This window comes from Mangifera indica, chromosome 16, assembly GCF_011075055.1.
Source record: "Mangifera indica cultivar Alphonso chromosome 16, CATAS_Mindica_2.1, whole genome shotgun sequence".
NCBI lineage: Eukaryota > Viridiplantae > Streptophyta > Magnoliopsida > Sapindales > Anacardiaceae > Mangifera > Mangifera indica.
Window position 1 is genome coordinate 11,585,782 of NC_058152.1, and position 27,515 is coordinate 11,613,296.

At 32.4% G+C, this 27,515-nt stretch overlaps 3 protein-coding genes and 1 pseudogene across 3 annotated transcripts; 2 read left to right on the plus strand and 2 right to left on the minus strand.

The window, feature by feature from the left end:
- Positions 1-3,808: 3,808 nt before the first annotated feature.
- On the plus strand, positions 3,809-6,167 carry LOC123198808 (cytochrome P450 71AU50-like). Its single transcript, XM_044613594.1, has 2 exons — positions 3,809-4,807; positions 5,405-6,167. The coding sequence occupies exons 1-2, from the start codon at positions 3,929-3,931 to the stop codon at positions 6,032-6,034; spliced, it is 1,509 nt and encodes a 502-aa protein (XP_044469529.1). The 5' UTR covers positions 3,809-3,928; the 3' UTR covers positions 6,035-6,167.
- An 8,602-nt stretch (positions 6,168-14,769) lies between these two features.
- LOC123198523 (glycine-rich RNA-binding protein 7-like) lies at positions 14,770-15,709 on the minus strand. Its single transcript, XM_044613206.1, has 2 exons — positions 15,514-15,709; positions 14,770-15,225 (listed from the first exon to the last, which is right to left on the minus strand). The coding sequence occupies exons 1-2, from the start codon at positions 15,625-15,627 to the stop codon at positions 14,893-14,895; spliced, it is 447 nt and encodes a 148-aa protein (XP_044469141.1). The 5' UTR covers positions 15,628-15,709; the 3' UTR covers positions 14,770-14,892.
- Positions 15,710-17,309: 1,600 nt separating this feature from the next.
- Positions 17,310-19,458, minus strand: LOC123198962 (annotated as a pseudogene).
- Positions 19,459-24,007: 4,549 nt separating this feature from the next.
- LOC123199039 (cytochrome P450 71AU50-like) lies at positions 24,008-26,296 on the plus strand. Its single transcript, XM_044613834.1, has 2 exons — positions 24,008-24,986; positions 25,501-26,296. Exons 1-2 carry the CDS (start codon positions 24,108-24,110, stop codon positions 26,128-26,130), a joined length of 1,509 nt encoding a protein of 502 aa, XP_044469769.1. The 5' UTR covers positions 24,008-24,107; the 3' UTR covers positions 26,131-26,296.
- Positions 26,297-27,515: the final 1,219 nt, after the last annotated feature.

Below are 27,515 nucleotides of genomic sequence, written 5' to 3' on the forward strand. Positions count from 1 at the left end.
ATATGTTACAACACCATAAATCCTAGTATCATTACCAGAAATGAATTGAGAAGAGACGGGATTGGATCAATGTTTTCATATACTTGGATTGAGCATTGACCAAATCAAATGACCGGTTTGATAAGTTAGATTGGTGAGAGATTAAATAAATGTTAAAAATATTCAACAAGACATAATTGTGACTTAGTAGTATATTGTAAATATTTCATACTAGATGAACTTAATTCGAGTTAGACTTAATAGTTTATGTCTTTGAGTCGAGTCGTCTTAGCTCAATAATTGATTTATTTATTCATTCGGTAGCACTATTTATCTGACTATTAATATTATTAATTATTCATATAGTTAGCGATGCTGTGAATTAACTTTAATGAACTTAAGTTTGCATTGGATATTAAGACTTTGATTTGAGTTTGAAGTGACACTAAGCTTGACTAGACTACAGTTGGATCCACCCTTATTGAACATGACCCAAACTATATTTTGTGTTAAAAAACTTAATCCAAACCTAATTTTTTCATATCAGGTTAATAAGTTGTTAAAAAAAACATCAACACTAATTCGAGTCTTAACAATTGCAAAACTTTCTACTATTAAACTTGCCAACTCATATTAAAACAATATATAACCAAACATAATTGTGATCTTGTTGTGCGGTGAATATCTTTTGCAATTGGTGAGATTTGGTATGAGTTCTACAGTTGCAAAGTTTTCACTTTCTAACTTGGCAAATTAAATAAAAAATAAAACATGCAATATACTTATCCAACTTCTAGATAAATTAAATAAAAATTAAAATAATATATAATTAAACAAAATTATACCTTAGTGATATGACACATAATCTTTGCAATTATTTGAATTTTAGTAAAGGCAAAATTTTACAAAACCATATGCTGACTTCACTATGATGGTTTGATCATATTAATAAAACAGGTAAATCATAACTCAATGTAATTTACTTGGTTCAAATTGATTTAGATGACAATGCACTTCTCAATCTTAAATAACAAAGGAGCATATTTTCGATTTTTTTTTTCCCACAAGGATTCCTCATGTCATGAAATAGGGTTTGGAAGATAGACTTCTCTCAACCCTACTATTTAATGTGAACTAGAAATGAAGGAGGTCCAACTCACCTTTGCAAATTTCTATCTTTGTCTAATTATTTTTACTTATTTATTCTTTGAAAACATTACTCAATCACATGACACACTATATGTATAGTTAAAAGTGCATGTATACATAGAATAATATTATGTGTATGCATTTTTAATACAAAATTATATCATGATGTGATTGAGTGATGTTTAATTAATGATAAAATAAAATCTAATCTTATGATGAAATATCTATGTATGAACATATTTGTATATAAAAAATGTGTATACAAAATGTTGCTCTTGCACATAATTTTACTCTTTTCATTTGATTAGATATTTCAGTTTAGGAATTATATGATTTGGTATAATGCTATTATGGTTACTTTTTAATTATAATCTTTCATCAATTAATATCTATTTTGATTTTAAATTGAAAAATATCATACATGATCCATAAGGTTTTTATAGTTATGAAATGAATGATGACTTTTAAATAGATCCTTTACTAACTGATATAAGGCTAGAGTTTAAATTCTACTTCTACTCCCTTGGCTAAATTCATTTTTTAATCACTTTTTTTTTTTGAAATAACAATTTTCATTTATGAAAATGGATACTGATAGAGATGACAATTTAATTTGCAAAATTGGATCTTTGGCTTATCCCTCTCCGAACGAGAAGAAGATTTTTTGATAAAGACAGGGACAAGAACAAGGATGGAGATGATTAAAATTCCCATAATCAGGGATGAGAATAAATATATTCTTGATCCGTCATTTCTTTAGCCTGTCCCCTCTCTTGTTCGTTCTCTCCCATATATATTTCATAAATCTTTACATATTAAATTATTTTTAAAAATTTTGAATTATTACAAATATGTTTTGACACCTAATAATTATTCTATTATTTTTTTAGCGAGGATGAGGAGATGAAGGGAAAGTAAATTTTCTTCACAAGGAGAAAATAAGGATTAACCATCATCCCCATATTAGAGAAAAGATGAGGACAAAAATTAAGGTATTTGACTCCTATTTGTCGTTACCATCTTTATATAATGAGGGAAAAAAATGAATTTTTTAAGTTTTAAAAATGAAAAATTGTAGTTTCCTCTAGTTTTCATCAAGTTCTTATATAGAAAATGAATAAGCAGTCCTTGCCAAGTTGGTCATTGTCTTGAATGGGTCAATATAGGAGAAAAAAAAGTGAATAATGCATTTGATAAAATATTCTAATATTAGATAAAAAATGGTTCTATAAGAAATTTAATTTTTAATTGACAACACATGACAATAATATTTCAACTTTTTTATTTTTCAACAAGGCATGACAATAATGTTTCAATTTTTTTATTTTGGAAATTATAAAAAGGCTGAAATCATAGACTAGCAAATTTATAGGAAAAATCATTAAAAATTGAAGGCTCAAAAATTAACCTGACTTGATTTAACTCAAATTCGTTTAGGTAAACCTCAAGCTAGGTTTGAACCAAAAGGGTTAGTTCATTTTTGAAACTAAGTTAAATTCGAATTGGAGTGAGTGTGGCTTGATCCACCTCATGACCCATTAATTAATAATTTTCAATATGAGTTATTAATCTAACTAGAACAAAAAAAAAATTAAGTTAGGGTTGAATTATTTAATATAAAACCTAATTCGAATTGTTTTCAAATTAATCCACAACTGAATCAAGTTGCATTTAGGTTAACATAAAATCAACCCAAAATGATCAACATGCTTGATTCACCAACTTTCCGATATTTTGTGGATGTTATGCCTTTTGAATCTTTTTCCATATTGCTTGTTTAAAAAAAAAAAATTGTAAACGACCTTTTGTCTCACATCTTTTGTTTAGAAGATTTGTATTGTGCTATTATTAGATCGGGTAATCCTAAATAGTGAGAGACAATTATAGAACAGGGAAAGGCTATAAAAGAGTGTAATAGAGTATTTTGGGATTCAATAATTGAAACAAGTTTCGTGTTTTCCCCCTATTAAAAAAACACACAGTTGTAAGGAGTTCTGTGACTTTTCTCGGCCAAAAAATCACATCATTAATTTGTAAGCAAGTTTGGATTAGACGAAATATTTATGTATATCTTAATTTGTTCACAAAGTTTAAAGTCTGACCTTACATGACTCTTACTATTGCGCCTGCAGATTTTGAATCTTTTGACACAATCTTCATCATTTACTAAGAACTTCCGAACTTCCATTAGAAAAAGGTGTCAATTCAATATGTAATACGAAATGTTTAAAAAATTATATTGTATACGTGATTTTTTTGATCAATAATAGATGGGACCTTCTAGAAAATGTCTCTTTCTTTCTTTGTCAACTTTAATTTTAGATAAAGAGAATTAGGAAAAAAACAAAAAAAGATTAGCAGGTTGCTAGGGAAGTCACAATATGTAGTTGGTTGCATTAATTTGTGGTTAAGATATATTAAGTAATTATTTAATCCAAGTTCAATGCCAACCGAGTCCGAATAAGGGTATGTTTAAATCCAAAAAATTGTTCAAGCTAACAATATGTAGTTGGGACTACTCCAGCCTGAGTTCTGACCCGTACAAATTTAGTCCTCGGGTCCAGCCATCATTTAATAGAAATCATCGAGGGTACCTCAAAAGAGAAAAGCATTGTGATAATGCAATTATGTGAGTGGTCATGATCATTGAACTTATCTCCGTTTTATCCTTTTCGTCTGTCTAAAATACTTCACTGGCACCGGTTCCATCTATTTATTATGGTCTCTTAATTTGTCATCTCCATCGGAGAGAAGCAGCAAAGTTTTAGCCTTTAGAAATCAAAAGATTTCCAGCATAATCATGTCTTGGACTTGGACCTCACTTGCTCTTGTGGCCCTCTTCTTCTTCCTCCAAGCTTTGCTGTGGAAAAAAGATACAAAATCTAACCGATTGCCTCCAGGTCCAAGAGGGTTTCCCATTTTCGGATGCCTTCATTTGTTAGGCAAGTTTCCTCACAGAGATTTTCAAAAACTTGCAAAAAAATATGGCCCCATCATGTTTATGCGCTTAGGCTTGATGCCAACAGTCGTAGTTTCATCACCTCAAGCTGCTGAACAGTTCCTGAAAACGCACGATCTTTTTTTTGCCAGCAGGCCTGCTATTGAAGCTTCAAAGTATATTAGTTACGGGCATAAGAGTTTAGCCTTTTCTCCTTATGGGTCTTATTGGCGCACCGTCCGCAAGATGTGCACCTTGGAACTTCTTAGTATGGCTAAGATCAATGCTTTCCAGGCCATGAGAAAAGAAGAGCTTGATCTCTTGATTGAATATGTAAAAGAGGCTGCCGAAGATGGTGTTGCCGTTGATCTTACTGCAAAGGTGTCGTCTCTGAGCGCTGACATGACTTGTCGAATGGTTTTTGGGAAGAAATATATGGAGGAGGAGTTTCATGAGAAAGGGTTCAAGGCTGTGATCCAAGAGGCTTTGACATTGGTAGCCATTCCAAATTTGGGTGATTACATCCCTCAAATTGCTTCACTTGATCTCCAGGGGCTGAGAAAGCGGATGAAGGCGGTTTCCAAGGTGTTTGATGCTTTCTTTGAAAAGATTATTGATGAGCATGTTCTATCCAAGGATGAAAAGAGAACCAAAGATTTTGTTGATGTCATGTTGAGCTTCTTGGGATCAGAAGAAACTGAGTACAAAATTAATCGAGAGCATATCAAAGCCATAATCTTGGTATAGTTTTGTTTCTTTTATGTTCTTGAAACATTTCAGTTTTTAAAATGCTTCAAAATTGGTACAAAATGTTTGAGCGGTGTTTTAAAAGTATAAAGAAAATTTGACATATGATTATCTTTTTCTTATTTTTTATTAAATTAAAAATTGATTTTATATTTTATTCTATTTCATAATTTCAAATTATAAATATGATTTTTGTCCACTTTTTTTTCCAACATCTAAAACTTTTTTCATTTATAGTGTGTTAAAATTCATCTCTCCATATTTGACTTCTCTAATTGTTGGCCATCGCTCAAAAAGTTAATTTCGTCAAATTTGATTTACATTAATTATTTAGTTATAGGTTGATAAAGTTGATTAAATACACACCATATTATTACTAAAGTTTTTTTTTTAAAAGAAATATGCTTGCTGTATTTTTTTAAATAAAATTTGATATTTATAAAAAAACTCCAATATTTTTTATATTTGTATGTTTCTTCACGATTCTCTTCTCCATTTTTGAGAATATACTTCTCCGAATTTCCACGTTTCCTTCTCAGTTCTGCATGTTTAAAGCTAATGATTGTATTCTTTTTGGCTGGATATGATCAGGATATGCTTACAGCTGCAATGGACACTTCAGCTACAGCCGTAGAGTGGGCACTTTCAGAACTCATGAAACATCCTGAAGAAATGAAGAAAGTACAGAAAGAACTGGAAACTGCCGTGGGACTGGACAGGATGTTTGAAGAATCAGATTTGGACAACCTGGAATACTTGGACATGGTTGTGAAAGAAACCCTCAGGCTCCATCCTGTAGGCCCTTTATTACTCCCCCATGAATCTGTGGAAGATTGCACAATAAATGGCTACCACATACCCAAGAAATCACGAGTTGTTATAAATGCATGGGCAATCGGAAGAGATCCAGAAGCCTGGACCGATCCTGAGAAGTTTTGGCCGGAAAGGTTTGTCAGTAGTAACATTGATCTTCGCGGTCGAGACTTTCAGCTTATCCCATTTGGTTCCGGCCGCAGAGGGTGCCCTGGAATGCAGTTGGGACTCACTGTGGTGAAGCAAGTGGTAGCACAGCTTGTGCATTGCTTTGATTGGGAGCTTCCGGATGGGATGCTGCCGAGTGAATTGGACATGAGTGAGGAGTTTGGTCTTGTGATTCCTCGAGCTAAGCATCTCTTGGCTGTTCCTACTTATCGTCTGAAAATAAATGATAATAGGCTCTGAAAAGGAGTACCATTATAAGGTTCTTAAATTCAGCTTAACTTCAATTTCTGAAACTGTTTTCATTTTTCTTATGTAATGCGATAATCCTGCGTTTACTTTGCATTAATCTAATAGAAACATATAAGATATTCAAAGAAACTTGTTTATGCTACTTTGTTTTCCTTCTCAAGTCGCGACTTTTTTCCATTTTCAACCTGCCGGATAAGTCTCTCTCCTGCACTTTGTTTATGCTTCTGCAGGATGAGAAACTCATGAAAGCTGTGATAGAAGTGGATTTGATCCAAGTCAAACCTATAATAGTTTGAGCTTGGATAGAAACCATAATGTCCAACTGGTAATCAATACCATCGGAAAGCTACTAGTGGGGACACAGGAGTAAGTAATATTATCAGCAAAATAAATAATGTTAGTAATGAATAAAATAGTCAATCTTGAGTTTTCAAGCTGAATGGACTAGCTTATCCACTCCTCCAGATAACTCCACCTTCATAAAACTTTCTCTTCATAACTGATAGAAATCATGGTGGCATATGAGAATCAGATGATGGTGATCGACGATCCTTTCGAAATTCTGACTAAGATCAGGCCATCTCTTCAAATTATGGGCCATCATGTTCTTGAAAGCCTAGCTGGTGGAGCCATATGCCAATTTGTGGTCCAAGAACTTGATCTGGAAAGCTTGTGGGGGTTCTTGACCCTACAAAGGTGAATTTCTAGCCGGTTTTGAACTTTATTATACTTTTTGGCCATATGGCTAATTCCCACTCAAGGTTTGATAACAAGCCTAAATTTTATTTACTCCAAAATTAAAATTTTCAGACCAAACAATCAGGTTTAGGACTTGTCCCACTCAATTAAATGACCTATTGCCAGAATAAATTGTGAATAGTATTATAAGAGTGAAAATGTCATATTTTAAAATTTAACATATTGTTTTAATAAGCCTAATTGAGACACCTATTGTCAAAACTAAATTTGACAAATTGTTTTATTAAATTTAATAGTTAGGTAAGAAAATAGTTTTTTTAAATTTAAAAATTAAGAATCATCATTTTATCAAACCTTAGAAAATAGTCTTTCTGCCTATTTAATATAATTTTAATAGTTTAAAAAATGATAATTATACTCTTAAGGAACATAACAAAACAAATTTAAAATATAAATATTATATTATAAACTATTGCAACTATAATTATATTTTAAAAATACGTGAGGTGAGTATATTGTCTTTTAAACAAGTAGGAAAAACTATGACCTGCAAAGAACAATGAAGATGATAAAATAAATACACAGATGATATGTTATTATCTGATTAGATATTACTTTATCATTAATTAAAATTACTCAATTATATGATAACACATTATCTATGTGTTTATTTTGTATACTTAAAATATATACACATAACTTTATTATTTTGTCATAGACCCCTAAATAAACTTAGAAGGTCAATGCTAAATAACAATAAAATATAAGAGGTTAATGAAAAATAATAAAATCTACGAGAGCCAATAAAAGTTTTATAAATAATATTAATAGGTTACCTATACTAAATTAAAAACTTTTCAAAGGTAAGGGGAGTCAGTTGACCCTTTGACTCCTACTCCTAAATTATTATCACTCCAATGTTTTGTACTCAATTAATTACCGTACTACTTGTTTCCACCATTTAAATATAGTTTTTGGTAAACCAATATATTACCTTGCCTAAATTCATTGTTCAAAATTGTATGGCCAATGAATTACAATACATGCCTGTAAAATCTTTTGTCAAAGTTCACATGCAAGCCATGTGAAAGTGGCTTTCACATTTCATTTCAACACATCAGCGAAAGAAAGCCACTTTGAAAATTTTTAAATAGAATAGAGAACAGCAGAGCATAGGGCACAAATCTAGATTCTGAGAGATTCTGAAGGCGACATATCCTGAAACCATTGAATTATTATGCAAGACACCACTACAACTACACATAATACCACGAATAATGTTATGTATATCCAATTTTGAATACCTAATTAAGTATTCATATGATATATCATGATATGATTGAGTGATAAAGTAAATTTAAATACATAATGACATATTATTTGAATATCTAATTGAATACTTAAAATTAGGTGTATATAGTTTTACTTTAATACAATAAAGAATGTTCTAACAATCAAACGAAAAACATGTGTAAAGCATGTACTAAAATATGAATAAAAACCTGAATTGAAACCTAAATGTGTGTGTGTGTGTGTGTGTGTGTCCATGCGCTTCCAATCTAGAAGCTGATACTACAAAAGAACTCATTTTAGAGGAAAAAACAAACTTCAAGGCACTGAAGCCATTTGTTAGCCTTTCCCAGCTCTTCAAAGAGAAGAAAACAATGTTCAGTTCTCACCATCGTTACATACTTGTTTAGCGTCTTCACCAACAGTGTTTTGTCTCTGAAGCTCCTCATTATCTCTCTAACCAGCTCATGGGTCTCCGTTTCCTCGCTCGTCCGATCTGACAGTCTCCTGGGTCGCGTCGAAACACAGGAGATTCGGGCCATAGGGAGCTTCCTGGGAAGAAGCCATGGAGGGGAAAAGGTAAAATTTTGAGAGGATTTTTGGGTGAATGAGGAGGAAGAAGTTAAAGAGGAGAGTTGCAGAGAGGGACACGATGATGCTGATGATAAGTTTGGTGAGGGCATGGCTTTGGGTGAAGTTGGAGAGGATGATTGGGGTTTTTGTTAAGATGACAAATTAAGAATGGCGGAGATTGTGGGGTATTTTGAAAATACTAATAGTTGTAAGGGTTTATATAATATAAATGACGAAATACCGCTGACCTCTGACCTCTGGAGTCAACTGGTCAAGTACAATGATAGGCACAGTAAAATTAGACATGTCAATTGAGCCACATTAAATGGAGACTGAACCCAAAGTAGGAATTTGAAGTGCAATCTGATAAAGTTCGCTCTGACATTATAGCATGTCGATCTTAACCCATGACCTTTTCAGCTGAGCTATAGACTTTTATATTAAAAACAGGGAGAAGGACTATTTCCCACCCATCTTTTGATGCATTTTCAAATTAGTACCCACGGCAGATAAAAATCCAGTTTTCTCACCTATGAGCTGTTAAAATGGATGAAATCTGTTTGTATAAGGGTAAAATGTCCATTTTATCCTTGTTAGATGAAATGACCAAAATACCCCTTAATTTAATTTCTCAAAATTGATGTGAGGGTTTTACCATTCACCCCCCTTAGGTTTTAGAAACTAACATTTTCACCTTACCTAAAGTTTTTAAACTTTAAAAACTAACATTTTCACCCCCAAACCTAGAGTTTCCATATTTTTCAAAATACAACCGCCCCCCATAACTTTCAAAACTAGCATTTCACCCCCATTCTTCAACCTCATCTCCCGACGTCTTCTTCGGCGTCGTCACCGGCCTCCTCCTTCTCCTGGTGAGACGGCGGTGGTGCGACGAAGAGACGGAGATCTCTTCGTCGCACGATGCGACGAAGAGACCTCCCTTCGTCGCTCGTCGTCCAGATCTAGGAGATCGCTCGACGAAGGTCTCTTCTCTTCTCTCTTCGTGGCTCGTCGCATCTGGAAGACGCGACGACGAAGGACGACGAAGCGTCGTCCTTCGTCTGTTCTTCCAGATCTGGACGACGCTTCGTCGTCCAGATCTGGGCGACGAAGGGTCGTCCTTCGTCGTCCTTTGTAGTCGGAGATGGGAGATCGGTCGAATGCGTCAGCCGTCGATGGTGGCCGGAGAAGAAGCAAACCCCAGGGGTGAAATCTAAACTTTTCAAACTCTGAGGATGGGTTAGTTATTAGTTTTTAAAACCTGGAGGGGGGAAACGGTAAAATTTAAAAGTTTTAAGGTTTTAAATAGCAAATGACGATTTTGCCCCTGTCCCTAATTGAAAAATTGGACGGCAGTTTGGTCACGGGTGGGAAAACTGGATTTTCATCTGTCGTGGGTGCCAATTTGAAAATGCATCAAAAGTTGGGTGGGAAATAGTCCGTCTCCCTTAAAAACATGAGCTAGTTTAGCCTAACCTAGTCCTGGCCACAGGCCGGTTTGAACAGTAAATCAGATCGAAATCAATTCGATCAAAATCGAAATCAAAACCGTTAAAATCGGAATCAAAATCAAAACCAAATTTTGATGATTCGATTCTGATTTTAATATTTATGAACCATAAAACCATCGGTTCATAGTCGGTTCATGAACCGATGGTTCAAAAAATTTATAAACCGGTTTTTTTAATTTTTAAATTAAAAAAAATTTACAAGAACCCGCAAGATTTGCTTTAAAAACATTTGCGGGGACCGGGTCCCCTGCAAATGTTTAAAAATGGCTACTGTTTGGCTGTTTTCCCTGCAAATGTTTAAAAATGGCTGCTGTTTGGCTGTTTTTTTTTTAATTCTTTAATATAAAATTTTACTGATAAATATTATTCAATATTTCAACTCTCTTATTTTTTATTCTCCCCATTCTTAATATTCTCTCAATCTTTTAATCAAATTATATCAAATTTAATTAAATTATCTCTTTATTTTTATCAATTTTAATTTTAATTTCTATAATTTAATTATTATTTTTTTTTTATTATACAATTTCATAATTAATTATTCCTCTTGAGATTTGAAAAAACCAAAGATTACGTAGTTCTATTTACTATTTTTTGATAATGAATAAAATAAATTATATGATTAATTATGAAAGATAATGAAAATAATAATAATAATAATAGATGATAAATAAAATTAATTATAAAAAATAATAAATAGAACTACATAGATTTTGATTCTTCTAAATCTCAAGAGGATATGTAAAAAATTTAATTAAAAAATTAAGTCTAAGCTTTTTTTTTTAATTTTTATTCTTAATTATTATAATTATTAATTAAAAAAATAAATCAGGGTTATGAATCAAAACTGACAGTTTAATGTTGATTTCGAATCGGGATTATGAACCGGAACTATTGATTCCAAACCGATTACGAATCGTCCTGTAATGATTCCAGTTCAGGGTTCTTATTTTTTTGAATTGTGAACCGATGGTTCCAAACCAAAACCGTCGGTTCATGAACTGTAGCCAAGTCTAATTCTATGTGCACTTTTTATATTTTTCGTTTTTCAGGGTTTTTATTTATTTATTTATTATTACTATAGCTTATTTGTTTTGATATGACTCTTGAACAGGTTTTGGAATAAAATAATCTAATTGATATGTTGTGTTTTTTCAAATAAAATTATTTATATTTATTTTTAAACAAGTAATTAAATATTTAAATAATATATTATTATATAATTTAATAATTTTAAATAAAAAATAAAATTATATTTTATTATATGATAATATATTATATAAATATTTAAAACCCAATAATTAAACATTTAAAACTTGACAGATATTACAGTATTTTCATTTTTTATTCAAATACATAATGAAAAATATCACCCAAACCAAACCGTTATATTAGACTAAAACCAATCACATTAAATAACACAACCCTGATCTAGTGATTTAGTACATAACTACTAAACTAAATAAGTTAAGAATTTGAATTTAAAATGTCATTAAAAAAAACTTAAACTCATACTTTCTTATATATGCAACATCCTCTTTTACCAATTAAACTACCCATTATAATTCAAATTTATTACTTTATTAAAAGTACTTTCTTTAGACACGGGAGAGTATTGGCAAACTCTTATTTAATTCAAGAGAGCAACTTAGAAGTGGAATTATAATAAGAAAGCACCCAAAAAAGAAAGTTCCTTGTTTTTTTCCCTATGATTAGAGGTGTCGATGGGCCGGGCCGGGCTGGCTCAGGCTTGGTCCATCAGGCTAATGGGTCGGGTCGAGCCCAAAGCTCAAACAGTAATGAGCTTTCAGATCGGACTGACCCATTAATATATAAAGGCTCGGCCCATATAAAAATGGGCCGGACCGGGCCAAGCTTTAAATATTTTAAAAAATTATTTAAAATTTTTAAATACAAATTATTTTTCAAATTATAAAACATAAATAAATATATACTATGATAATATTCAAATGGATTGAATTCATTTGATACTTGATTCATTTGTAATATTTTGTAATGATAAAATAAAAATAAAAATAAAATTATAAACATAAAGAATTATTATTTATGAATTTAGATATTTTTTAAAAGTAATTGATAAGAAAAAATGAGATTGAAAATATAATAAAATAATTGAGATTGAAAGATTTGTAAATGAAGGTGAAAATGAAGAAAAATTAAATAGATTTATATAAAAAAAATTAATTAATTTAAAATTTTAAAAAAAAATTGAAGGCCAAGGCTTCTGCTGCTTCCCTCTCTGCCTAATAAGGCTTCTACCGACGCAGAAGAAAACACAAGGCAAAAGCTTTGTTTCTGTCAACAAAAATTAAAAGAAAAAAGTTATTATTAAATAGTAACGGGGCAGGCCGGGTCAGCCTATGGGCTTAATATTAAAGCACGAAGCCCGGCTAATAGGCCTATGAACCTAGCCCGACACGCTACAGTATCAGACCGAGTTTTCTTTTGCCGTACTTTTTTTTTGTGCTTCATGCTAAACCTCCATTCAACCCGACCCAATTAACGTGTCTACCTATGATTGATAATTCCTTCAAGAATTTGAACAGAAAATGAGAGGTTCAGATATACAAATTGATGCTTCTTATTAAACACACTTTTACTTTGTAAATGCATTATTTTTGGGTCATAATTAGAAGAATTAATAATCAACAAATTCAAAATCATTGTAAGGAGTAGTCTGAAATGTCAACTAACATAAAATATGTATACAAGCTTAAGTTATAATAATACCTTGTGTTTGCAAAAATGAATATTTGTAAGCAATGTTGTTTGATGTAGTCAAATCACTGGACTTTTTTTTTTTTTTAAAGGAAAAAAATGAGATAACACTACTTTTAAGGATGAGTAAATGGGCTTGGCCCAAATATAAAAGGGCATCCTAAGGAGTTGTAGACGCCCCGGCAGGCCTAGCTAGGCTTTTCATTGAATCCATTTTTATTAGAAGAATATTATTATTTAGTACAACATTATAACATTAATAAAAAGGAAATGATAATAAATGACTAAATTACCCTTTCATTAATCAAAAATACCCAATTTTATTATTTCTAAGCAAAAATGCCTAAATTCCTTATTTCTAAACAAAAATATCTTTTTTTTTAAATACCAAAATTACCCTTCATCATATTTATATAAACTCCCTTACTCTCACTCTTATTACATACATTTCTTATATCACTTAAATATTTAATTTCACTCTCATTTTTATTTAATATCAATTACTATAAGTTCGTTCAGAAAGAAGAAATTCGTATTTTTGAATTCAAATCGAAAAAAATTAATTTGTAAAAACTATATTGAAAATAACATATTATGAATAAATAAATATATTGAAATACCCTAAAATATTAATAATACAAAAATTACTCAAAAATCTAAAAAAACAGATCTGAATTTAAAAAACTACAAGTTCAAATAGCTTATAAACGAGAAAACCTAAAAATTGATCAAAAATTTTGTAATTATATCGTAAAACGTGTCTAAAAAAGCACATCGTAATTACAAATATCAAATTTGAAAATTACATATAAAAAAAAGTCTAACCCGGTCACAAACAAACTCAAAATTATAAAAACCGAAAATCCTAAATTTGATAAAATAAAAAAATTACATAATACACATTGAAACAATTTTATTTTGGCCTCCGAATTCAGTGCAACCGACAAAGTTGATTGTCGTTATAGAGCTCAAAACGAGCTTCGCATTGATATATTACAGGCCCTGTAACTCCTCCCAGATCAAAAGTTATGGTCGTTCAAAGTTTATCTCATATAAACTCTATAGTTTTAAAAAAATTAATTTCCACCCAACCTATGATTTTCACGGATTGCCCCACGGTTCAGTATAAAATTTCACTTGAACTCCCGTAGATCTCCCCCTGTTCCACTCCCCTAAAATTTTGAAAACGTTAAATTTTCCCCTTATCCCACAACAACATCGACAGATCTAATCTATTTTTCGACCAAAAATCATCATTTCAATTTATAATTTCAACACAAATCAAATCTAGACATCCAATAACATAAAACATCTCAAAAAATTCAAACAAAACAATCAAAAATCAAAATATTTTATACATTACTCAAAATCAGAACCCTAAACATTCAAACCTCAAAATCTCTCTCAAATCTCAATAATTCTAACAGTAAATTAATTCAATCAAAATATGAAATAATATACTATCCTTATTTATTATTTTCAATTGCTAAAAAACACAAAAATCGACAAAAATTTCTTCCACTATGAGATAACTGTTAGATAACCGTGAAAAAGATAGTTTTCTTTAAATTTATACAGTAAAATTATGAAAAATTACCGCGTGAATTCCTTGTTTATATATAACGCATTTGTTTATATATAAGGCAGTTTCTTGATTATAAATAGGACAGTTTCACCATTTCACAAAAATTAGACATTTTTTCTTGACCCTAATTATTTTAGATACTTTCACTTAAACCCCCTTAATTTGGCCATTTATTATAATTTCCTTTAATAAAAAAATAATGTTGATTTTAAATTTTTAAGATGATGGCTCGAAAATAATTATAAATATTGGGTAATAAATAAGTTAAATCGAGATGATGCAAAATACTACTGAAAAAAATGCAAAATACTACTGAAAAAAATGCAAAATACTGCTGAAAAGAAGTATACTTCACAAAATAACGGAGCAGAACAGCACGAAGAAAATTGAAAACTACATCATCCAGACCAAATTTAATAACCATCAGGCAAGCTCAAACCCTAACACTAGATCTAGTTCCTCCAGCTACCTTGGGAGGCTCCTCCGCCTCTAGAGTACCTAGAACCACCGTCACCGTATCCATTACCTTCCCGGCGACCACCACCGTATCCACGGTTATATCCACCGCCTCCACCTTCACGGCGTCCACCACCGCCATATCCACCTCCACCACGGTTGTAGCCACCGCCACCACTTCCGCGGGATTGAGCTTCGTTCACGGTGATGCTGCGGCCGTCGAGATTCTGACCGTTCATTCCCTCAATAGCGTCCCTCATCGACTTCTCATCACGGAAGGTAACGAATCCGAAACCTCTGGATCTACCAGTCTCACGATCGTTGATGATCTGAAAAAATAGGCATTAAAACATATTAGACTAAAACTTCCAGATCTAAAAAAAATTCATGGAAAAATAGAAATATTAAATCGATCGGGCCCTTCGTCTTTAGTGAAAAAGATGAAGATGAACGTACCGATTAAGGGGATAGTAACAAAAAAGAGAACAGTAACATGGCAGTAGTAACAGAACATAGAGTAGTAGTAGTAGTAACACAAACAGTCACAGATCACAGATCACAGATCAAAACGAGCCGAATCGGGTCAGATCTGGGTCCGATATCTGCGGCTAACGGACCTTCGATTCAAGGACATCGCCGTAGGCGCTGAAGGCCTCCTCCAAGGTACGATCAGTGGTAACCCAAGCCAGGCCACCGACGAAGCAACGGTACTCGACATCGGCGGAATCCATGCTGAAACCCTAGATTTTGGGATATAAACGGAATTAACGAGAAAAAGTAAGGAATTAGCCTTATAAGATATGAATAAGGCATCGCCGATTTTGGGGTTTTTTATAGAGGATTTGAGGTGTAACTAGGGTTAATTAAACAGTGCGTATTGCGCATTGCGCATTGCGCTTGGGTTAGATTAACATGTAATTAAGTGTTAATTTAATATTAATTTAAATTTATTTAATTATATAATTATATATTATCTATAAATATACACGTCATTATTTTATTAAGTTTGGGATAAGCATGGATAAGAACAACTGCTTGTGCGGAAAGAAGTGCTGCAGGCATTGCTAACTCTGGTTAAAAGGGTTGTTAGAGACTGACAATGAAGCGGGGTACAGGGTCACGTGACGCTGAGATTTTTAGATGGATGATGGCAGGTTATCTAAGACTCCAAAAATATCTTTCTGCGTCCTAGCCAATTGACACTATCGTCCTTGCACCACAAAATGGATGATGAACTTTACGCTTTATGGCCCCCGTGAAACGATGACGCATTGGGAATAGGAATCAGCCCGACTGCAGCTTAGATTTTACACCAAAATAAATTAAGAGTGATTTACCTTTTCCTATTGATGGTATGAGTATGACCATAAATAAAACATTTTCTATGGACAATGGACAGAATCCTAGGGTGGCCTAATGAAGAAAAAATGTGAGAAAATTTTATATATAAAAAAATATAAATTTAAATATTTTTAATAATATTTTAATATCAAATTTTTAGTGTGTGAAATGTCTTGTCTTAACGTTGAAGTGAGTTTTGTGTGATAAGTGTGTTGTATCATCAGAAAATTCATTATGACACATTCGAAATACCAACAAATGAAATATAAGTTGGCAACCCTCAGGACTCTTTCAGCCTTTGCCTTTGCCTTTGCCTTTGCCTTTGCCTAGCTACTCGGAGTTGGAAAGATATATCCCTCGATTTTATTGTAGACAGACTTTACACTATGTTAGGAAAACATTGTTATTTTTATGATCGGTTGTTCATAGATATTCTTATGTTGCCACACATTTCACCACCCTCAAAACCGTTGAGTTTTTTGCCTCGCAAACCTGCAAACCACATCGTAGCATCATTTTTGACAAAGACCCAATTTTTTTCAGTAAATTCTGGCGTGAACACTTCAAACCCCATGGCACTAAACTACGATGTAATGTGAATAAATCCAAAGAGAAAAAAGAGGACACATAATGGTTTAGTATAGAAAAATCCAGGTCCACTATACAGTTATTGACTGATAGTATAGGAACATAAGTTCGTTTTTTTCTTTTTCAATATTTTTAGGCACTTCAAGTAGGCTAATGGTCAGGAAAAAAGTACATATTAGCAATGAAAGAAAACTAAAAATCTCTCAAAGTAGAAAAAGAAGATCAACCAATTAGGGTTCAAATTGATTGATTTGATTCCCTTCAAAGATATTATTCATCTATTGATAATACATTTTTGACTGACTAAAATTTGAGCTAACAATCATTAATTCAAATTGAATTTAAATTAAACTAGATTCAAATTTAGCTTCACGTCCATATGAAAAAAAAAAAAAAAAACAAGGTTGAACATAAAGAGAGGAGAACATATAGTCTGACCAAATTACGAATAAAGGTCTCCTTGTTTAATGATAAATCAAGAAAATTCGAGTTGTAATGGCAGTTTTATTATCTCGGAACTTTTTCATGGAAACAGGACCTCCTTGACAAGCTTTTCAAAATTCAGATATGATGTACCATAGGGCTGAGCAGCCTCTTCAGCTTTTTTCTTCCACTCCATTGCGTTTTCCTTCATTATCTTACCCTTTTCCTCCTCCATTAATGTTCTCACAATAATCTCCACATCTTCTCTTTTAGCATTGCTATCAATTTCCATCCCAATTCCCCATTCACTCCATACATACCTACAATTAGTTTGTTGTTCAGCAAAAAATGGCCAACAAACCATCGGTACTCCACTGCAAACGCTTTCAATCGTTGAGTTCCATCCATTGTGAGTCAAAAATCCTCCAATGGCTGGATGTTTCAAAACTTCTTCTTGTTGGCACCAACTCGCCAATAGGCCTCTTTCTTTTGTGGCTTCAACAAACTCAGCCGGCAACACAGACAGGTCCGGCCTTATAATCCACAGAAATGTTTTCTCACTGTTGGCGAGTCCCCACGCAAATTCAACCATCTGTTGCGGTGTCATCACCGTGATGCTGCCAAAATTCACGTAGACTACAGAATTTGGCGGCTTGGAGTTGAGCCATTCTATGCATTGGGTTTCTTCTTTCCAAAGATTGGTGAAAATGTTTTCCGAGCCCTTCTGAGGGATGTTGGAGGAGTAATTGCAGATGTCCAATTGTGAAGATTGGAGGGAACATTGAGGAGAGAGCGCTTACTGCATCATGCTCTAACTCATCGAAAGTGTTGAGAATGATGGCTGAAGCTTTTGTAGCTCTTTGTGTTTCTTGAATGGCAAATTGTGTCATGAAATCGTTTGGATCTGTGGTTCGGATGAAGCTCGGCAGGTCCCTGAGACGGATGTTTTTCATTCCTGGAATCCATTCTATTTTTGTTTCTAAATACCCATTTGTAAGATAGCTCTCATCTGCAGGTCGCCAAATGTATTAATGAAACTCAATGATACGAAGGGTAAGACTTAGACCTGGCCACGGGCTGGTTTGGCCCGTGAACCGGACCGAAACCGGCCTGGATAAAACCAGAACCGGATTGAACTGGAACCGAAACCAGATTTTGACGGTTCGGTTCCAGTTTATATAATTTTAAACCGTAAAACTGTCGGTTCAATTCGGTTTATGAACCGGCGGTTTACATTTTCTAAACGGATAATTTTATTTTATTTTTTTAAATTTTAACAAAAAGAAACCAACGGTTCCCTACAAATATACAAGGGACCGGGCCCTGTATATTTCAAAATCTTTTGTAGGGGAAGTCCCCTGCATATTTTCTAAATTTTGTTTCACCCCCCTCCCTTTTTAAAATTCTTTTTTAAAATTTTTTCTATATATATCCATTCAGTCTCTCAACTCTCGCACACTAAATCCTTCAAGCTCTCTCATTTACTCTCATTCTCATCCTTTCAATTCTTAATACTCTCTCAATTTTTCAATCAAATTCTTTCAAATTTAATTAAATTCTTTCTTTATTTTTTATTAATTTCTATTTCTATTTTTATTATACAATTCATAATTAATTATAGAATTTATTCATATATTTAATTTTATTTATTATTTTTTTATTATCTTTCATAATTAATCATATAATTTATTTATATAATTAAATTTATTTATTATATAAAAGTGGATAGTTCAAAAGCCGAACTACGCTAACAAAATATAAAAGTGGACTTCAATTAAAAATCGCTTGATTTAACTATGGATAGTTCGATGACGAGAAATAATAGTCAAGACAGCGGAGGTGAATGATAAGGTAAGGGGGTACTATCGGCTATTGGATATGCAAAGATAAGAGAATTACGTAGACTTTGATTCTTCTAAACCCCAAAAAGATATGTAGGAAGCTTAATTGAAAAATTAAGTCCAAGCATTTCTTTTAATTTTTAATTATTGTAATTAATAATTTAAAAATTAAATGAAGATCATGTATTAGAATTGATGATTCAATGTCAGTTTCGAACCGGGGTCATAAACTGGAACCATCGATTCTGAACCAGGGTCATGAACCGGAACCGTCGATTCCGAACCGGGGTCATGAATCGGAGCTGTCGATTCTGAACCGGTTACAAACCATCCTATTACAATTTCAGGGTCCTTATTTTTTCGAACCATAAACCGTGGCAAGGACTAGCCCATCCCATTACCATTTAAGAAAATAAAAATTAAAAAAAATATCAAAAAGCAGAAGCGCAGAACCCTTCTGCCAAAGCAAAAGCCATTGGCTTCGCCTTTGTGGCAGAATTTGGCTTTTGCCACAAAGGTAGAAGCCTTTTAAGTTTCTTTATTTTTAATTAATTAATTAATTAATTTTTCTCTATGTAAACTAATTCAACTTTTCTTCAATTTTAATTTCTCTCAATCTCAGTTCTTTCATTATATTTTGAATCTTATTTTTTCTCATCAATTTTCTTTTGAAAACTATTTGAATTCGTAAATAATAATTTTTTGTCTTTATAATTTCATTTTTATTTCAATTTTATCATTACAAAATATTATAAATGAATTCAATGTTAAATAAATTCAAAATTTTGGATATTAAAAATGAGTAGACAAATGGTATAATTTATATATTATATTTATATTTGTAATTTATATAGTGTGTAAATTAATTAATTTATACTATATTGTAAACTGATATTATTTTTCATCATATAACCATAATATTCCTTTATCCTAAATGAGAGATTATAAATAAAATGTTTGAGATATTGTCTTCGGTTTTAACAATTGAAAAATAATTTGTATTTAAAAATTTTAATTAAAAAATTGTTTAAATGGGCTGGCCCATGGGCCATCCCATGGGTAGGCCCATTTAAAGCCAGACCCGAGCTTTGGGCCTTTAAAAATATATGGGTCAATCCTGTGCAAAGGCCCATGCCCGACCCATTGTCATGTCTAAGTGAAATGATAGAAGTAACCTCAACCGGAGAATAATTTTACTACTTTTCATGAATTTCCTATTGAAAATCAATATAACAATTCAAATGTAAAATATTTAATTAACTATTAAATCTAATATGATATAATACGTAATCAAAATTCTTTATATAATAAGTAACGTACTAGTTAGTTGAGAAAAACAAACAAATTAATCAACTTGGATTTCAAACTTTAGATTAGAGTGAATTTTTGTGTAGGCCATAGGGGAGAAAAATGCAAAATTAGGGTTGAGAATTAAGAAAAAAATGTTGCTGAGTTTTTTTTAAATGATAGTGGTATTTTCGTAAATAATTAAAAATAGAATAGATAATTTTATACTTTAAGTTTAGCCAAAATTCAAATATACGACAAAAATATGGTAAATGTAAAATATGACGTATAATTCGTATTTAGTATAGGAAGGGCGTAAAATATACGTTTAATACGTTTTGAGTTCAAAAATTTTTTTAAACATTTTTAATACACAAATAATATGGAAACACGAATAATACGTGTATTTACTAACTAGAGAATAAAGTATAAAATTCAATAATAATGAAATTATGTATATATATTATAAATATATAAAATAATTATATAAATGATGTCTTAACAAGTGATTGGGTAATTTTGAACATAAATAAAGTAATATTTAATTATATATTTGACTAGTTATTTTGTATACTCAAATACAAATGACGAAATACTGGTGAATAAAGAAATAATTAAAATATTTTAATGGATGCAAATGACGAAAGTACCCATGATACAAGATGTAAGGGAAATGGCAAAAGTATCTGTGACTACCGCTAAACTAAAAAATGTAAGTACAAACGACAAAAACTCATGTTGTATGAATGAATTGAGAAAAGATAGGATTGGATCAATGTTTTCATACTTGGATTGAGCATTGGCCAAAGCAAATGACTAGTTTGATAAGTTAGATTGTCGAAAGATTAAATAAATGGTAAAAAATATTCAACTAGATATAATTGTGACTTAGTGAAATGTTGTAAATATTCTTCACCGAATGAACAAAATTCAAGTTAGACTTAATAGTTTATTTCTTTGGGTCAAACCGTCTTAGCGCAACAATCAATTTATTTATTTATCCAGTGATACTGTTTATTATATTGATGATATTATTAATTATTCACATAGCCAACAATATTGTGAATCGACTTTAATGAGCTCAAGCTTGCATTGAATATTAAGACTTTGATTTGAGTTCGAACTGACATTAAGTCTGATTTAATTACAATTAGATTCACCCTTATTGAAAATGACTTGAACTATATTTTGTGTTAAAAAACTTACTTGTAACCCAACTTTTTTGTATCGGGTTAATGAGTTGTGAAGAAAAACATAAACTCTAATTCGACTCATAACAATTGCAAAACCATCTACTATCAAACTTGCCAATTCATATTAAAACAATATATAACAAAATATAATTGTGATCTTGTTGTACACCAAAAATGTGTACACAAAACATTGTTTGTACACATAATTTTACTTTTTTCCTTTGATTAGATATTTCAGTTTAAGAATTATATGATTTGGTCTAATGCTGTTATGGTTACTTTTTAATTATAATCTTCCATCAATTAATATCTATTTTGATTTTAAATTGAAAAATATCATACATGACCCATAAGGTTTTTATAGTTATGAAACGAATGATATAAGACTAGAGTTTAAATTCAACTTCTAATCCCTTGGCTAAATTCATTTTTTAATCACTTTCTTTTTTTGAAATAATGATTTTCATTTAGAAAGTGGATACTGATAAAGATGACAATTCAATTTACGAAATTAAATTTTTGGCTCGTCCCTCTTTAAACGAGAAGGGGATTTCTTGATAAAGACGGGGACAAGAATAAAGATAAAGATGACTAAAATTCTCATAATCAAGGATGAGAATAAATATATCATCGACCTGTCATTTCTCCTAGTTGTCCTCTCCCATACATATTTCATAAACCTTTACATATTAAATCATCTTTAAATGTTTTGAATTATTACAAATATGTTTTGACACCTAATAAATATTTTATTATTTTTCTAGGGAGGATGAGGAGGGCAAGCGAAAATAAATTTTCTCTATGAGAAGTAATAAGGATTAACCATCATCTCTGTATTGGAGATAAGATGGGGACAAAGATTAAGGTATTCGACTCCTATTTGTTGTTACCATCTCTATATAATGAGTGAAAAAAATGAAAATTTCAAATTAAAAAAATGAAAAATTGTAGTTTCCTCTAATTTTCATCAAGTTCTTATATAGAAAAAGAATAGGCAATCGTTGCCAAGTTTGTCATTGTCATCAACTTTTGATAAAATAGAAAAAATTCTTACGTAGAAAAAAGTTTGAATGGGTCAATATAGGAGAAAAAAAGTGAATAACGCATTTGATAAAATATCCTAATATTAGAGAAAAAAAAAGTTCTATAAGAAATTTAAGTTTTAATTGACAAGACATGACAATAATGTTTCAACTTTTTCATTTTTCAATGAGGCATGACTAGGGCTGGATTCGAACCAAGCCAGTTCGAACTCGGTTCGATCGAGCCCGAAACGAGCTGGCCTTAGTCGAACTCAAGCTACTAGTTAGATTTTCTAATTAAAATTTTTAATATAAAATGACATCGTTTTGACCAATATATATTAAAACAACGTCGTTTCGATAACGAAAAATGAGTCGAACCGACCTTAATCGAGCTCGGTCGAGCTCAAACTCGAACCAACTATATGTGAATTGAACTTAGCTCGAGCTCAAATGAGCTCGAGCTCAGTTCGGCTCAAATCCAGCCCTAGGCATGACAATAATGTTTCAACTTTTTTACTTTGGGAAGGATAAAAAGGCTGAAATCATGGACTAGCAAATTTATAAGAAAAACAATTAAAAATTGAAGGCTCAAAAGTCAGCTTGGCTTGATTTATCTTAAATTAATTTAGGTGAAACTTGAGTTTGAACTTGGAGAATTAGTTCATTTTTGAAATTGAGTTGAATTTGAATTGGAGCAAGTGCGGCTCCATCCACCCCATGAGCCATTAATCAATAATTTTTAATTTGACTCATTAATCAAGCTTGACCTGAAAAGAATTAAGTTATGGTTGAATTTTTTAATACAAAATCAAATTTGAATTGTTTTCAAATCAATACACAACTGAATCAAGTTGCCTTTAGGCTAACATAAAATCAACCCAAAATGATCAGCATGCATGACTCACCAACTTTCCAATATTTTGTAGATGTTGAGTTATGCCTTGAATCTTGCTCCACATTGTTTGTTCAAAAAAAAAAAAAGTAAAAAACCTTTTCTCTCACATTGTTTGTTTAGAAGATTTGTATTGCGTTATTATTAGATCAGGTAATCCCACGTGGTGAGAGACAACGTCAGATTAGCAAAAGGCTATAAAAGAGTGTAATAGTGTAATTTGGGATTCAATAATTGAAGTAAAAAAACACATAGTTGTAAGGAGTTTTGTGACTTTTCTGGGCAAAAAATCACACGGTTAACTGATTTATTGATTGAGTTTTAGTCTGTCTTCACACAAATTTTTGGCGATTTGACAAAATTAACCCAGCCATCATTTGAAAGAAATCATCAAGGCTACCTCGACACAGAAAAGCATTGTGATGATGTGACTATGTGAGTGGTCATAATTGTTGAGCTTATCTCCGTTTTGTCCTTTTCGTCTGTCTTCATATCTCAAGATTTGAGTACTTCACTGGCACCGGTTCTGTCTATTTATTACGGTCTATTAATTTGTCCTCTCCATCATAGAGAAGCAGCAAAGTTTTAGCCCTTTGAAATCAAAAGATTCCCAGCATAATCATGTCATGGACATGGACCTCACTTGCTCTTGTGGCTCTCTTCTTCTTCCTCCAAGCATTTCTGTGGAAAAAAAAAACAAGATCTAACCGACTGCCTCCAGGTCCAAGAGGGTTTCCCATTTTCGGTTGCCTTCATTTGTTAGGCAAGTTTCCTCACAAAGATTTTCAAGAACTTGCAAAAAAATATGGCCCCATCATGTTTATGCGCTTAGGCTTGATGCCAACAGTCGTAGTTTCATCACCTCAAGCTGCTGAACAGTTCCTGAAAACGCACGATCTTATTTTTGCCAGCAGGCCTGCTTCTGAAGCTTCAAAGTATATTACTTATGGGCATAAGAGTTTAGCCTCGTCTCCTTTTGGGTCTTATTGGCGCACCGTCCGCAAGATGTGCACCTTGGAACTTCTTAGTGCGGCTAAGATCAATGCTTTCCAGGGCATGAGAAAAGAAGAGCTTGATCTCTTGATTGAATTTGTAAAACAGGCTGCCGAAGGTGGTGTCGCTGTTGATCTTACTGCAAAGGTGTCGTCTCTGACCGCTGACATGACTTGTCGAATGGTTTTTGGGAAGAAATATATGGAGGAGGAGTTTCATGAGAAAGGGTTCAAGGCTGTGATCCAAGAGTTTATGACATTGGCAGCCATTCCGAATTTGGGTGATTACATCCCTCAAATTGCTTCACTTGATCTCCAGGGGCTGAGAAAGCGGATGAAGGCGGTTTCCAAGGTGTTCGATGCCTTCTTTGAAAAGATTATTGATGAGCATGTTCGATCCAAGGATGAAAAGAGAACCATAGATTTTGTTGATGTCATGTTGAGCTTCTTGGGATCAGAAGAAACTGAGTACAAAATTAATGGAGAGCACATCAAGGCCATATTATTGGTAAAGTTTTGTTTCTTTTTGTTCTTGAATCATTTACGTTCCTTCTATGTTCTTGAAACCTTTCCAATTCTAAAACGGTTTGAAACTGGTATGAAGTATTTTGGGGGTGTTTAAAAAATACGAAGAAAATTCGACACACGTTTTTCTTTTCCTTATTGTTTAATAGATTAAAAAATTGTTTTCATGTTTTGTTCTATTTTACAATTTCAAACCATAATTTTGATTTTTGTCTTCTTTTCTTTTCAACATCTAAAGCTTATTTTCGGTTTCTCTGGCTATTGGCTATTGCTTGAAAAATCCGTTTTGACAAATTTGATATATACTATGTATTCGGTTTTAGTTTTTTTTAAAATTTGGTATTTATAAAAAATTCTTATATTTTCATATTTACATGTTTTTTCACATTTCTCTTCTCCATTTTTTAGAATATACTTTTTTGAATTTTCACGTTTCCTTTTCCGTTCTACATCGTTTAAATCTAATGATTGTAGTCTTTTTGGCTGGATATGATCAGGATATGCTTGTAGCTGCAATGGATAGTTCAGCTGCTGCCGTAGATTGGGCACTTTCAGCACTCATGAAACATCCCGAAAAAATGAAGAAAGTACAGAAAGAACTGGAAACTGCCGTGAGACTAGACAGGATGGTTGAAGAATCAGATTTGGACAACCTGGAATACTTGGACATGGTTGTGAAAGAAACCTTCAGGCTCCATCCTGTAGGCCCTTTATTACTCCCCCATGAATCTGTTGAAGATTGCACAATAAATGGCTACCTCATACCCAAAAAATCACGAGTATTTATAAATGCATGGGCAATCGGAAGAGATCCAGAAACATGGAGCGATCCTGAGAAGTTTTGGCCAGAAAGGTTTGTCGGGAGTAACATTGATCTTCGTGGTCGAGACTTTCAGCTTATCCCGTTCAGTTCCGGCCGCAGAGGGTGCCCTGGAATGCAATTGGGACTCACTGTGGTGAAGCAAGTGGTAGCACAGCTTGTGCATTGCTTTGATTGGGAGCTTCCGGATGGGATGTTGCCGAGTGAATTGGACATGACTGAGGAGTTTGGTATAGTGATTCCTAGAGCTAAGCATCTCTTGGCTGTTCCTACTTATCGTCTTGAAACAAATGATAATAGGCTCTGAAAAGGAGTAACTTTAAGAGGTGGTTAAATTCAACGAACTCCAATTTCTGAAACTGTTTTCATTTTTCTTTATGTAACATGATAATACTGTATTTACTTTGGATAAATAAAATGGAAAGATATAAGATATGCAAATAAAACTGTTTATGCTACTTTGTTTTGCTTTTCAAGTCAAAACTTTTTCCATTTGCAACCTACCAGCTTAGTCTCTCTCCTGCACCTTTCTTTATGCTTCTGCAGGATGAGAAACTGAAAGCCGAGACAGGTGGATTGATCCTAGCCGAGCCTGGTCTAGTTTGAGCTTGATGGAAACCATAGTCTTCACTGGTAGTCAATGTCACTGAAAAGCTGTCAGCAGAATAAATAATATTAACGGAGAGTTGAATAATGTCAATCAATTGTATAAGTAACATCACTGTATGAATAAATGAATTGATTACGAATTAAGTTTTTGAGATGGATGGATTAGCTTATCCACACCTCAATACAACTTCATCTTAACCAAACTTCTTTCTCCACGTAACTAATACAAAACACTGTGTAGTACAATTTCAAATCAATTTAAATTTAAGATGATTTCAAAACAGGAGGGTTTGCTAGTTCTTGAAATAGGGTCGAACTCAAACTAGAAAGAGTTTGACTCGATCTAGTTTGAGTTCAACTTGATTTAAAAAACAAACTAAATCGTTTGACTTGAATTTGATTTAAATTTGAACTAAACATATTCGAATATTTTTTAGGCCAAAGTAGCTTGATTCGAATATAAACCTACTCGAGCTAAACCAATTCAAGCTTATTAAGAGGTTTAGTTTGAACGAGCCCAAACAATATCTGTATTTTTTGAGTTCCAGTTTGAACTTGAGCCAAAGCATTATGGAAAGTGGAAACGAGCTGGCTTTAAAATGTCTTTGTTATAAGGACGTTGTTTTAGATTAAAAGATATAAAATTACTTAAATAAAAGTGTGAAACGTAAGAGATATTAATTAAAATAGATAAAAAGAATTTGAGCCTAAACCTTTTAAGGCAAACTTTTAATGAATTTATTTTTTTAAACAAACTCAATATTTATTCTAATAATACCTCTCTCTGATAATTACCTTTCTTCAGTAGTGTTTTTTCTTCTATAGCATGCTCTAACATCATCACACTGATTGTAAGTTTGGTAACTTATGAATTGAAACATTTCTAAACTTGCTTTGAAATAGGTAGATTTCTGGTTTGATTGTTGATATGTCTAAATCAGAATGAAAAGCATAAATAGATGCGAACAAAGTGCACGTGCATGGAGACGCGACGTGACATAAATTTTTTCTAACCCTAAATCAATGCACTTGTGGTTTGTTTCAAAAAGTTAATTGACTGATCAGAAAAATGGTATGGGTGAT